Here is a 15,429-nt window from a genome sequence, read left to right as displayed (position 1 = left end):
CATGCGTTATAAGATCGCTGATCTACTAGATTGACACTCATTCAAGGGGCCTATTATATGGCTTGAACATTGTGTGAACAGGGCTGCTGGAACATTTGAAGGGTTGTTTGTGCAGCCCTTTACTTCCATCATTGTTGGCCGCACATTTACTATTACATGGGCTGATGTGCAACAGACCAGCATTGATTTGTAAACCTGCTTAAAAGATGCGATCAGCCTAAGAATTTTTGTTGGCTGGTGGTTATGCTTTTTATATCGTGGAAATAGCTGGACACCACAAAATGAAAAAACAAACAACCATAATGCATTGGGACAGAATGAGCTACATATGCCACTATATGGCTCTAAAGTTCCATACACCTAAGACATAGGTTGCAGGTATACTTTGTGGAACATTCAACGAATATAATATCACAATATTAAAGGGAATCTGTCATGCTGTTAGCTGCAGACATAAAGTCAGGTTTTTCTCTTTGCTCAAGTGTCAAAGAGGTGGGCCAATCTACTCAAGTGTCTCAGCATTGCCCTTCTCCTCTCTTCCTCTTCCCTTCCTTCTATGAATGACATGGCTTGGCTGACATCATTGAGCCCTACCTACACATCACAGACAGTGACAGGCTCTGTTGTGGGCAATGGTGCAAGAGATCTGTTGACAGGGTTCAGCGCTGTAAGCCAAACCCTGTATGCTAAGCATGCAGGGCAGGGAGTCAGAGCAATGCTACTGCACTTAGTCCACCTCTTTGGCACTTTAGCACTGGACAAAAGCAACATTTTATGACTTATGAAAATTTTACTTTCCCATTATCTGTCAGCCTAGGTCTGAGGCTCATAGCATGCAGATAGCTGACAGATTTACATTAATATAGTTTAAGTGGCATGGGTTAAATGAAAGGCCTGGTTGCTTCTTTTGCTATGTCATTAAGCATGCTTTTAGGGATTAAAGAAAATAAATTTTATTTTTGTAATTGTCAGTGAATCAATGCCAACCATTACATTTAAATAAAAAAATGACTTTGTATTTTTTTTTTCTTTTAGGAAACTTTGTCAGAAAAACTAATGGAAGCATTAAAACTAACTTGGAGTCAGAAGTTAGGTCGCTTTAGTATTCATGTGACTGCCTGGATTGCCTCCTCAGGGTTGACAGTTGCCTGCTGTGCTGGAGTATACTACCTTTGCGTAAATGTTGCGCTTTCTGTAGAGGTAAACCATTAACATCGATGTGCTTCTGAATTTGTATGTGTGTGGTAGCTTGATGTTGAGCATGCGCTGTGTGCCTCTGTATGAAGATACAACATTGGACAGGCTAAGTGTTAAAAGAGGACCTGTGGCCAACCTTCCATTCCTGAGATATGAGGGTTTATAGTTTGTCTGACAATTTATGGAATCAGTCAGACAGGCATGAACTTAATTTTAATAATGGGAGTGACTATGAAATGATAATTGGGATTATACAGTCAGGTGGTGTGTAAATTGTACATTAAGCTCTTAAGGACTCAGGGCGTACCTGTACGCCCTACGCCCGGTCCCGATGTTAAAACAACATCGTGACCCCGCATCTCACTGGGTCGGTCCCGGCTGGTAATCATAGCTGGGACCCTGGGCTAACAGCACGAGGCATCGATCGTTGTGCCGTGCGCTGTTAAACCTTAAATCAAAGTTGACCGCCGCATCTGAAAACGAAAGTAAACGCTTCCCGGCAGCTCAGTCGGGCAGATCGGGATATCACAATAAAATCGTGATGTCCCGATCAGCTGGGACGCAGGCGGAGGTCTCCTTACCTGTCTCCGTGGCGTCCGATCATCGATTGATTGCTCCAAGCCTGAGCTACAGGCTTGAGCAATCAAGCCCCTATCTGACTGATCTGTGCAAAGCTATGGCTTTGCAGGGATCAGCATAGGAGATCAGTGTGTGCAGTGTTATAGGTCCCTGTGGGAGCTATAGCACTGCAAAAAAAAAAAAAGTGAAAAAAAAAGTTGACAAAGGTCATTTAACCCCATCCCTAATAAAAGTTTAAATCACCCCCCTTTTACCATTAAAAAAAAACTGTGTAAATAAAAATAAAAATAAACATATGTGGTATCGCCGCATGCGAAAATGTCCGAACTATAAAAATAAATCGTTAATTAAATCGCACGGTCAATGGCGTGCGCGCAAACAAAATTCCAAAGTCCAAAATTGTGTATTTTTGGTCACTTTTTATATCATGAAAAAATGAATAAAAAGCGATCAAAAAGTCCGATCAATACAAAAAAAGATGAGAATTTTTATCATATAAATTTTCCTGCATGTAGTTATGATTTTTTTCCGAAGTACGACAATATCCAACCTATATAAGTAGGGTATCATTTTAACCGCATGGACCTACAAAATAAAGATAAGGTGTTATTTTTACCGAAAAATGCACTGCGTAGAAACTGAAGCCCCCAAAATGTACAAAATTACATTTTTTCTGAATTTTTTTTCCGTTTCGCCGTGGATTTTTGGGTAAAATGACTAATGTCACTGCAAAGTAGAATTGGTGGTGCAAAAAATAAGCCATCATATGGAATTTTATGTGCAAAATTGAAAGCGTTATGATTTTTGGAAGGTGATAAGGAAAAAATGAAAATGCAAAACGGAAAAACCCTGCGTCCTTAAGGGGTTAAGGAGTGCATATGCCTAATACACACCCGCTGACTGTATAACCCTACCCATTACCTTATATTCACTCCCTTTATTAAAATTTTGTATTCACCCATCTGACAGATTCTCTGAATTGTCTGACAAACTATAAACCCTGTGAGGAACAGAAGGTTATATCAAGAAACTCTAAAAAGGTGTGTGATCAGTAGGGCGGTATTTTTGTAACCTTTGGCGGTTCCACGGTATATAACGGTATTCCCCCCCCTCCCCCAAAATTAATTATTAGCCCAGCACTGCGCTGTCCCCATCGGGGTACTACTCACGTCACCCGCAAGCGCTGCTCTCCTCGTCCTCCTGTTTGTTGCGGCCACCGGCGCTGACACTCTATACTGTATCCCTATGCCCGGGCTGCAAAAGGTAAACAAAATAAGCTAACGCATGTTCCGACGTCGGCCTTACGCTGGGGACGTGAAAGTTGGACAGTTGTCAGCCTATCACCGGCCGCAGCGATGTTCCGCCTCGGCCGGTGATAGGCTGAGCCCACTGTCATGTGAGAAGCCGGGTTCTTACATGACAGTGTGCTCAACCTATCACCGGCCGAGGCAGAACATCGCTGCAGCCGGTGATAGGCTGATGGCTTTCCGACGTTCCATTCCCTGGCAAGCTAATCTGGACTGACGGGGAAGGTGAGTTAAAGTTTATTTTGTTTACCTTTTGCAGCCCGGGCATAGGGATACAATATAGAGCAGTGGTGTGCAATCTGCGGACCTCCAGATGTTGCAAAACTACAACTCCCAGCATGCCCGGACAGCCGCTGGCTGTCCGGGCATGCTGGGAGTTGTAGTTTTGCAACATCTGCTGGGAGTTGTAGTTTTGCAACATCTGGAGTTTGAAGACCACTGGTATGGAGTGTCAGCGCCGGCGGCCGCAACAATCAGGAAGACAAGGAGAGCAGCGCTTGCGGGTGACATGTGAGTAGCAGCGCTGGGCTGATAATTAATTGGGGGGGGGGCAGAACAGCACTCGTGGGTCACATATGATTAGTTCCCCGATGGGGACAGTGAACTGCGGCTGATAATTCATTAATTCCCGAGGGGGAGGGGCCAAACCGGTATTGCGGTATGGGTTAAAATTCATATCGTGCAGCACAAAAATTTCGGTATTCGGTATGAATCGGTGTACCGCCCAGCCCTAGTGATCAGGGCACCCTGAGCCATTTTATTGGGTTGGCTACAGGTTTCCTTTAAGACCAATAGACATGGTTGTCCACAGGGTAGGGCAAGGGGGTTAGAAATGACTGCTACCAGTTCAGTTCCCTGTTCTATGTTATATATTTATCATCTATCTCATATCTAGCTATCTATCTAGAGCCAAAACAAAGCAAAAGAAGGTGGTTTTATTCCATTTTCAAATACAAAGAAGTGCAGCGTTTCAGCTGCCCATACAGCCTTTTTCAAGCATCTATTTATCTATCCATATATCTATCTATCTATCAATCATCTTTATATATATATTATCTATCTATTTATCTAATTACAAGTAAAAGAGGTTTGGCAGCACTCCAGAATGAATTCAAAGTGATTTATTATCCCATTTAAGATACAACGTTTCACCGGTCTCACACTGGCTTTTTCAAGCATACAAAAGATAAAAGGTGCCACATGTTTATATGGGGCAAATCTCATACAATTGATGCAATGTCAATAAAACAATTAGTGAATAAATTGTATAAGAAAATAAGTGCAGTTTACAAAGATTGCAAAAATCACAAAGTACATAATTGTGCAGTTACATACATATATGACAGAGCGCAAATCGCTGTATATAGAACTTTGTATAAATCATTTCCAAACATTATTCAAAAAAGACCCCATGTGTAAATTATGTGATAATGATTAAAAACAATTAAAAAGGAGGAGGACCGCTCCACTCACCATATAATCGCCACCATCGCGGCATCCCCATATATGTACTTTTTACATACTTGTTTAGTGTAATGAATAGACAGCCATTAGAGGGTTCCATGCCCAGTCACATGGTTGCGCCACCCGCGCACGCGCAGTAGATGTTATAGTGCTCACGGAAACCATGTTACTTATGGGATAGGAAACCTCCAGCTGTCTATTGGAGCTACTTCCACTTCTAGATCAATGGTGCAAAGGTACAACTAATGTAAAGCAAAGAGGTCACTGTATAATCATTAGTATGGAATGGAAATCATTTCCTTAGAATATCAAAAAAATATATCTTAACAAACAGGACCTCAATATACAACATACCGTATATACTCGAGTATAAGCCGAGTTTTTCAGCACGATTTTTCGTGCTGAAAACACCCCCCTCGGCTTATACTCGAGTTAACTCTCCACCCGCAGTGGTCTTCAACATGCGGACCTCCAGAGGTTTCAAAACTACAACTCCCAGCAAGCCCGGGCAGCCATCGGCTGTCCGGGCTTGCTGGGAGTTGTAGTTTTGAAAGCTACGGAGGTCCGCAGGTTGAAGACCACTGCTGCCTTCGACATCATCCAGCCCCCTCTCACCCCCCTTTAGTTCTGTACAGTACTCACCTCCGCTAGGCGCTGGTCCGGTGCTGCAGGACTGTCCGGAGAGGAGGTCGTCCGGTGGGATAGTGGTTCCGGGCTGCTATCTTCACCGGGGAGGCCTCTCCTAAGCGCTTCGGGCCCGGCCCCAGAATAGTCACGTTGCCTTGACAACGACGCAGAGGTACGTTCATTGCCAACGTACTTCTGCGTCATTGTCAAGGCAACGCCTCTATTCCGGGCCGGAAGCACGGAGAAGAGGCACCCCCAGTGAAGATAGCAGCCCGAAACCACTATCCCACCGGACCACCTCCTCTCCGGACAGCCCTGCAGCACCGGACCAGCGCCGAGCGGAGGTGAGTACTGTACAGAACTAAAGGGGGGTGAGAGGGGGCTGGATGATGTCGAAGGCCGCAGTGGTCTTCAACCTGCGGACCTCCGGAGGTTTCAAAACTACAACTCCCAGCAAGCCCGGACAGCCGATGGCTGCCCGGGCTTGCTGGGAGTTGTAGTTTTGAAACCTCTGGAGGTCCGCAGGTTGAAGACCACTGAGGGCGGATGATGAGAAGAGGATGATGAAGGGGGGGTGTGGGATGATGACAAGAGGATGATGAAGGGGGTGTGTGGGATGATGACAAGAGGATGATGAAGGGGGGGTGTGGGATGATGAAGGGGGGTGGGGATGATGATAAGGGGATGATGAAGGGGGGGGGTGTGGGATGATGACAAGGGAATGATGAAGGGGGGGTGTGGGATGATTACAAGGGGATGATGAAGGGGGGTGGGGATGATGACAAGGGGATGATGAAGGGGGGTGGGGATGATGACAAGGGGATGATGAAGGGGGGTGGGGATGATGACAAGGGGATGATGAAGGGGGATGTGTGGGATGATGACAAGGGGATGATGACAGGTGATGATGATGAGGGTCTGGATGATGACAGGCGGTGATGATGATGAGGATGTTAATGACGGGTCTGGATGATGACAGGGGGGGATGATGTATTTCCCATCCTAGGCTTATACTCGAGTCAATAACTTTTCCTGGGATTTTGGGTTGAAATTAGGGGTCTCGGCTTATACTCGGGTCGGCTTATACTCGAATATATACGGTAGTTAAGTGTATAATAAAAAACATTATTCTGTGTGTGATCACTCTATACTGAAAATTACAAAGTGTATCTCTATTTTGGTAAGTGGGGGCGTCCTCTTCCATATGCTCAATCTGGAACAGAATAAAAATATAAAGGATTTTTAATCAGACACCTATAAATTACCATATGTATGAACTGCTAAGTAGTCAATAGAAAACAAATATGAAAGGAAGCCTGCAAAATTACCTCAATTTACTAACACCAGGAGTGTAAACAAAATCAACATTGAGACCCCGTGGTCGTAAAGATTTTAATTTGTGGATCCAGTACAGTTCTCGTTTTTTGATATACTCACTATCTCCTCCTCTTTTTGCATAGGAACATGATCAATTAGCATGCATTTTAGGTATTTTTTTATTGTGTCCCACGCTACACAAATTGTTTCAACACCTGTTAGTCCAGGCGTTTTTTTCCGGAAACTATACCGGTGTTGGTCGAGGCGAGTTTTGAAGTCGGGGGTCGTTTCTTTGAAGTCGAGGGTCGTTTCCCCCACATATGAGGGGGACAGGGACATGTCAGCACATATACAACGAAGAACGAGACAAAGGTCAGATAAAATCTGATCCTGTACTCCCTCCCCATTTCGGGGTGCTAGAAAACGGACTACTGTTAGATATTTCTGTGCACCTCCCATTTTTATGAGGGACACATCAGTCTTGACTAACCTGTCCCTCAAATTGGGTGGCCTCCTATAGGACATAAGAGGTTTGTTATGAAATTCAACAATGTTTGAAGAAGAATCTTCGCGTATAGACCAATGTTTGTTGAAAATGTTAGCTACCGCCGATTTTTGACTAGAAGTAGAGACAAATGCTATTCTGGAAATGCATTTCTGTCTTGGTTGTAGGAGTTTCTCTCTGTTAGACATTATTATTACATGTTTGCACCATTGATCTAGATGTGGAAGTAGCTCAAATAGACAGCAGGAGGTTTCCTCTTCCATAAATAACATGGCAGCTGTGAGCGCTATAACATCGATTGCGCATGCGTGGGCGGTGCGACCATGTGACCGGCCGTGGAACCCTCCATTGACTGTCTATTCATTACACTAAACAATGAAGTAAAAAGTATATATATGGGGATGCCGTAATGGTGGCGATTATATGGTGAGTGGAGCGGTCCTCCTCCTTTTTAATTGTTTTTAATCATTATCACATAATTTACACATGGGGTCTTTTTTGAATAATGTTTGGAAATAACTTATACAATGTTTTATATACAGCGATTTCCCCTCTGTCATATATGTATGTAACTGCACTATTATGCACTTTGTGATTTTTGCAATCTTTGTAAACGGTACTTATTTTCTTATACGATTTATTCACAAATTGTTTTATTGACATTGCATCAATTGTTTGAGATTTAGTATGCTTAAAAAAAAGCCAGTGTGAGACCGGTGAAACGTTGTATCTTACATGGGACTATAAATCACGTTGAATTCATTCTCAAGTGCTGCAGAACCTCTTTTACTTGTAATTGGCTTAACAGACCTGGACTGCATGTCCTGCTGGTGCCCACTACATGTGCAATTTTAATCGGGTTGTGCTTCTTTCCCTTGATTGGATATCTATCTATCTATCTATCATCTTTATTTCTTTATTTATTATCTATCTATCCACTGTCTACAGGGGAGCAACTGGGATACCCAAGTACAACGCTCATGTGTCTCTGACTCTCCTCTAGAGAATGCATCCAACACGTGCCGATGCACCGCTCCATGCACAGTTATAGGCGGGACCCCATTCAGGAGATTGTGGGGGTCTCAGAGCAATCAGACACTAACTTCTCCCTCCTGGAAAAATTTCTGTGGATGCCCATCCCAGTAGTAGATGTTTCATGTAACATTCTTTTCCATTATTGATCTTAACAGAAGGAAGGCTTAAGTGAACTGACTAAAGAGGCAGCCACCTTATTGGTTCCTGTGGTGGTCAGCATCATCAACCTTCTCATGCCTCTGGTCTACTCTATGTTTGGACTAGTTGAGAAATTCAAATATCCCCAGCATCAGGTCTACGTAGTTATTATACGGTAAGACTAAATTAATTTTACATACAATGCACTATATGAACAATGCATGAGGCCAAATTTACATTACAGAGGTTATTACAGCAAAAAGCAGATTCACTGCTATAAAGGAAAATCAAATGTAATTTAGCTGTTTGTTTGTTTTTTGCCAATGTTAGTTTATATCTAAGAATCTGTTCTAGGAAATATTATTGAACTGTTTCTAGGATAACCGCAGGAACGGTACCCCAATCCCATTGCCTAATATGACGCATTCTGCTGCTGTAGATTATTACAAAGAAATAAAAACGATTTTGTACTGAAAACTTCAACAGTGGTACAATTTAGGGGTATGTTCACATGTGGCATGTAAGCCGCAGATTTTCTACAGCAGAAGATCTGCATCATACAGTATTACAGTAGCAGCAATTTGGAGGACATTTAAGAAATTTGATCTACACATGATGGAAAAAAAAGTCAGTGCAGAAACTGACCTATGGTGGAGTTCTTAATTCCACAGTATGTCAATTTACAGTACATTGCGGATCAGCTATGGATATTTTGCAGATTTTCCCCATTGACTTTAATGGGGAAATTAAAATCTACAGCTTGTTAATGCCTGAGAATGTGGATTCTTTACACAATTTTTTTTTATTTAGTACATATTTTACATCATATCATGCAGTACAATGCAATACATTCCTATATACACAGTTTACATATTATGCACTAAAATCTGCCAGATTTGTTGCAGATTTACATGAGGAAATGAAGCAGATTTGCTGTGGAAAATTTACAGCATGTCTGATCCATGTTACCTTATCCTAGAGCAGTGTTTCCCAACCAGCTGTTGCAAAACTACAAATGCCAGCATGCCTAGACAGCCGAAGGCTGTCCGGGCATGGTTTGAGTTCTAGTTTTGCAACAGCTGGAGGTACCCTGGCCGGAAAATACTGCCCTAGGGCCTAGTTCTCCTAACTGTGGACCTCCAGCCGTTGCAAAACTATAATTCCCAGCCAGCATGCCACAACATGGAGGTATAAGACAGTAGTCCTCTACAAGTCCTCCTCCCTGGATTAGCTAGTCACAATGGGACATACTGGGGGAGATTTTTCACAACATGTGCAGAGTAAGAGTTGAGCCGTTGCCTATAGCAACCAATCAGATTTCTTTTTTACATTTTCAACATAATCTGGTTGCTATGGGCAACTGCTCAACTTTTCTTCTGCACAGGTTTTGAGAAATCTCCTCAAATGAATTTAAAGGGTACCTCTCATGAAAAAAACTTTTTGATACATTATAGATTAATGTTTGCAGATTAACTTTACAATTGCATGTTATTAAAAAATATGCTTCTTTCTATTTAATTTTCCACTTTGAAGAAATGACCACTAGGGGTCTCCCTACCAGTCCTGGCAGCAAGCATTTCAGACTCATGCTGGAGTCCTAAACACTACGAGCTGCCAGTCTGCTTTGTTCACAAAGGAGAACACTCAGAGCTGCCAGCCTGCTTTGTTCACAGCCTGTTTGGCTGTGAACAAAGCAGGCTGGCAGCTCTGAGTGTTTAGGACTCCAGCATGAGTCAGAAATGCTTGCTGACAGGACCGATCGGGAAAAATACAATAGAAAGAAGCATATTTTTCATTAACATGCTATTGGAAAGTTATTCAACATTCATTAATCTAAAAAATATATCAAAAGTTTATTTGATGAGAGGTACCCTTTAAAGGATGTTTCCTCCTTAGTGGAAAACCCTTTTAATCATTTCCTTTTAATTATTTAATAAAACTTCTGGTGGACATTCTGAAAAGAGCATTCTGCCGGCACTAGGACCTTTCGGAAATGTGCCTTCTCCATAGATGGTGATACATTTCCGAGCTAACTTTGCATGTCAACTCCGTGACGGTGCAGCAGAATCCATCGAAAACAATGGAACTCTGCTGCAACAGAATTTTTCAGAGCTGAATTTTTCTGCCAGATTCTGCTATGAAATTTGGTTGTCTGAAAATAGCCTTAGTTTTTTTTTTTCTTGTTATGTTCATGTGATAGTTTTGACAATTATTTGGGGTAATAGAACAATCTCACTGTCATTTTTTTTTTTAAATATTAATGTTTTATATCTTTGCAGAAATGTCTTGCTGAAATTTTCACTTATTGGTATTTTGTGTTACTACTGGCTGGAGAAAATTGCGGAAAGCAATAACAAGGTGACTATTTATTGGACAGGATATTGTGTCTATATATATATATATATATATATATATATTTTAATACATAAAAAAAAATAATGCTTTGCATCGCCCAAGATAACTTTTTTTTATGTCCTTGAAGCAGTGTGAGGGCTCTTATCTTTTTGCAGCATGCACTTTAGTTTTATTGATATTATTTTGAGGTACATGCCAATTTTTATCACTTTATAATCCATGTTTTTTGAGAGGTGAGGGTACATTTTTACGATTTTCACCATTTGGGATTTATAACATTACATTTGAATAGTTCAGACATTTTAATAACAGTGATACCAATTCTGTTTAATTTTAAAGATTTTCTTTTTTATTAGAAAAATGGGCAATGTTCAGAATTTTTTAAATGGGAGATTTTTTAATTACATTTTTAACCTCCCAGGGAACTTGTACAGTACAGTTCATGACTAATGTATTGCAGTGCAATGATGTACTATTACCAATGGTAATACAATCAGGGGAGCCCTGAGGGCCTTCACTAGGCTCCCATGTGCCATGACAACTGAACACAATCACTTCACAGGAGGCAGTCAGAAGCTGGAGCAGTTCTAACCACCTGGATGCCATGGATGCTCTTGACTGTGGCATCTAGGATGTTAAATGGCTGGGATTGGAGCTTTCTCCAATACAGACTCTGATAGGGGGTGTCAGCTGCAGTTCACAGCCAGCCCCCACTGTGTGTGGAAACAACTAAACTCTTAGGCTGGAATTCCACTTTTTTTTTTTTTTTTTTTGGGGGGGGGGGGGGGGGGGGGGAAATGCCACAAAAAACGCCAATTCTACCACATGGCGTTTTTTTTGGCCAAAAATCGCTGCGGCCTGATGTTAGCTGTAAATCAATGAAAAAACACTAAATTCTTTTTCCACTTCTGGTTTTTCAGTCTGGTGTTTTTTATTTTTATTTTTTTTTATCCTTTTGGCGTTTTTTCACTCTTTTTCAGCTCCTTGGCGGTTTTGCAAAATCACAGCATGTTGAGCCTATGGCGTTTTTTCCCCCCCTGAAATCGTGGAGTTTTTCTCCAATAGGAGTCTATGGGAGTAAAAAAAAAAACGCCAAGAAAAACGCAATGCTGGTTTTAACTTTGGAGTTTTTGCAGGCATTTTTTATTCTTTTTCTGGACTTTATCGATCCAAAAAAGTGATGGAGATACCTTTTTTTAAAATAAAATTTCGTAGGGTACCATTAAAAAAATACAGTAGTGATGGAACAAATTGTATTTAACGAAATGTATCTTATTTATAACAATATTTTTATTAATTTTTACACAGGGATCAATTTATGTGGGCATGCAGGGCACTAAAAATGTAGCCGAAAATAATAAAAATGTAGTGTGTGTGTGTGTGTGTGTGTGTGTGTTTTTCACTTTTTATTAATTTTTTTTTAACATTTTTTAGGTAGTACTACCACTTTATCTGTGGTCTTCAGGTGGTCTGCCATATTGATAGCTTGGCATTTGTGATTGACTTTGACCATCTATACTGATTGTTTGCATGACCCTTGTATGATTTTTTATAACCTGTGGTGAACCTACACATATATAATAACAACCAAATCTGTTTACAATCCAATTCCTATCTTTGTGTTTGATATTTCCATCCCCTATACGGAGTATCAGGTGACAGGATGCATCCACATTGAATTAGCAAACCATAACGTAGAAATAACCCAGGTGGCGACCCCGTATATCCCTGATCTGATTGTCCACTATTTTCTCACTGGTATTTAAATAGTTTCAGGGTATCCAATCCCTATCCTATAGCCAGACAGGGCTCCCCAGTGAGATAGTTAGTTTTTATCCTTTTTGTGCTAGATCAGGGCACTCCAGGGACGGTTCAGATTTAGGTTCCGGAGCGGGGCCACCCTTATCAGGGTATCTACTCCGCCTAGCAGCAGGAGTAGTTGTAGGGTGGCTATAGGGTGAGTGTTAGGTAGTGGCCGCACGCATCAATTGGCCGTATATACATTTCCCTATAGCACCCTACCCCATCTCTTCCCTACCTTCAACCCACCTTTAGGTAGGTGTTTGTAACATATTCTGAATGAGCATCACTCTGAGTGTATTTTTAATTTATATCTTTTGTAAGACTGCATTTATCACCCACTACTGGGATTGTATTCAGCAAGAGAAATCAACTTTTTCTATATTTTTTCATGTGTTGGCCATTGGATCTATAATGGATCCTTTTTAAATTGGATATTGAATAAAATTTAATTTTTTTGTGTTTTTTCTGTGAATTTGGTTTGAGTACACTAAAAACCTATAAACATATGGTGATTTATAGTACTACTGCTCCCAGCATGGAACACACTGTTCCATGATGGGAGTAGTAGTACCTATACTAATTGACAGGTCACCCCGGGTCCGTTGCGATCCTCCTGTATAATGTATAGATGCGGGAGGCCGCACTTCTATGTTCCCCTGCACTGCCGTATATATACACCTACTCATATTTACCGCAGAGAGCTGTGATTGGCCAGATGGTTCAAGCCAATCAGAACTCTCTATGGGAAATATGAGTAGTGTATATATACGTCAGTGCAGGGGACCATAGAAGAGCGGCTGGCCGCCTGCATGTAAACATTATACAGGAGGATCACAGCGGGAGTCAGGAGTGACATCCACTGTGATCTTTCCTTAACTGCAGGTACTACTGCTCCCAACATGAGCACACTCTGCTCCATGCTGGGAGCTGCAGTACCTGCATTAATAGACAGATCGCAACAGGTGTGAGAAGTTACACTTGCTGCGATCTGTCTATTAATGCAGGTACTACAGCTCCCAGCATGGAGCGGAGTGTGCTCCATGTTGGGAGTAGTAGTACCTGCAGTTAAGGACAGATCACAGCGGGTGTCACTCCTGACACTCAATGCGATTGTCCTATCTATTGCAGAGATGTGGAGCAGCTTTTTGAAAAAACGCCAAAGGGGCCAAAAATGCAATTTCCACTCAAATGCAAAAACGCCAGAAAAAACGTCAGACGCAGGAAAATGCACTGGCGTTTTTTTTCTGGCGTTTTTTTCTGTGAAAAAAGAAACAAGTGGAATCCTAGCCTTAAGCCTTTTCTATGCTTATTTCCCAATATTGTGATATACATGTATGTCAAATGTCAGGAAGGGGTGATAAAATTCGTAGTGCCAGCACCAACCCCTATTAATCTATATTAGAAAATGAGTAAGTACAGAATTCAGTCACTACAGAAAGAAAAACAAGAACAGCTCTTAATAGTAATTAATTGCATTTAATAAACTAGCAGCACAACCAGCAGTATAAATGTTCTTACAGAATTGTTCTCCTTTAATGCATCTATTAAGTGATCTTATGTTATTTCCATTGTTTTCAACAATGCTTGTGTGACCTAAAATTTCTACAGGTCAAGATGATCTCGCTGATAAAATAATCGCCCAAGTGAATATATTGTGAATGCAGCCATTAACATGAATCATTTCATGCTTATCTTCTCGTATGCTGTTAACATTCATAGAATGGCTTAGAACTAGCTTAAAGAATACCTGTCGCCAAACTAAACTTTTAAAATATTGTTCCTTATGTAATTAAACCTTTAATGTGATTGAAAAAAAGGCCACTAGGTGGCTCAGTTTTGTTCCCCGCACAAGTCAAACAGTTAGTTTGGTCTCCTCCCGGCCTGGCATGAGACCAAACTCAGAAAGTGTTTATGGGGCATGGTGAGGCACAGCTCTCGCAGGTTTCAGTGACGTTGCGGTAGTGTTCTGAATAAGATGGCTGAAATTGGAGTATTAGAATGGAGTGAGATTAATGTTACTTACTATGTATAATCATATATATATAAAATATGATAGAATAATTATTGGTACAGGCTAAGTGATAATGGTAATAATGATATAAATTTTAATATAAATTTAAATTATAATTATTGAGTGTGTGGCTGTGCAGGGCCCTTGCACAGACCGCACCCTTATTATAATATTAAAAAGTAATTAAAAATAAAACATAAAAATGAATATATGCAAATAATAACAAATGCTGATGTGAGATACACAGTCCCAAATATTAGCAGCTTGAATGAATGAATGAATCAATGTTCAGTTCAATGAATTACAGTTCAATGAATGAAAAGATAATGTTCAATGAATTATGTCCGAGGAAGTATCATTGAAGTTCAAGGTGTTACACAGTATATACCGTATATACTCGAATATAAGCCGAGTTTTTCAGCACGATTTTTCGTGCTGAAAACACCCCCCTCGGCTTATACTCGAGTGAACTCCCCCACCCGCAGTGGTCTTCAACCTGCGGACCTCCAGAGGTTTCAAAACTACAACTCCCAGCAAGCCCGGGCAGCCATCGGCTATCCGGGCTCGCTGGGAGTTGTAGTTTTGAAACCTCCGGAGGTCCGCAGGTTGAAGACCACTGCGGCCTTCAACATCATCCAGCCCCCTCTCACCCCCTTTAGTTCTGAGTACTCACCTCCGCTCGGCGCTGGTCCGGTCCTGCAGGACTGTCCGGTGAGGAGGTGGTCCGGTGGGATAGTGGTTCCGGGCTGCTATCTTCACCGGGGAGGCCTCTTCTAAACGCTTCGGGCCCGGCCTCAGAATAGTCACGTTGCCGTGACAACGACGCAGAGGTGCGTCATTTGCGTCATTGTCAAGGCAACGCATCTATTCCGGGCCGGAAGCGCGGAGAAGAGGTGCCCCCGGTGAAGATAGCAGCCCGGACCACCTCCTCACCGGACCACCTCCTCACCGGACAGTCCTGCAGGACCGGACCAGCGCCGAGCGGAGGTGAGTACTCAGAACTAAAGGGGGTGAGAGGGGGCTGGATGATGTTGAAGGCCGCAGTGGTCTTCAACCTGCGGACCTCCGGAGGTTTCAAAACTACAACTCCC

General features: G+C 41.9%; 1 protein-coding gene across 6 annotated transcripts in view; it reads left to right on the top strand.

Annotated features, from left to right (window-relative positions):
* TMC5 (transmembrane channel like 5) overlaps positions 1 to 15,429 on the top strand; it is a 134,769-nt gene that overhangs the window by 83,399 nt on the left and 35,941 nt on the right. For all 6 annotated transcript variants that reach the window (XM_056536130.1, XM_056536129.1, XM_056536133.1 and 3 more), the window contains 3 exons: positions 1,036 to 1,200; positions 8,187 to 8,344; positions 10,449 to 10,527. In XM_056536130.1, coding sequence (XP_056392105.1) covers positions 1,036 to 1,200; positions 8,187 to 8,344; positions 10,449 to 10,527 — 402 coding nt within the window. The remainder of the gene's footprint in view (positions 1 to 1,035; positions 1,201 to 8,186; positions 8,345 to 10,448; positions 10,528 to 15,429) is intronic.

This window comes from Hyla sarda, chromosome 8 (assembly GCF_029499605.1).
Source record: "Hyla sarda isolate aHylSar1 chromosome 8, aHylSar1.hap1, whole genome shotgun sequence".
Lineage (NCBI taxonomy): Eukaryota > Metazoa > Chordata > Amphibia > Anura > Hylidae > Hyla > Hyla sarda.
The sequence above is the reverse complement of the archived record's forward strand: the minus strand, read 5'-3'. Positions and strand labels throughout refer to the sequence as shown.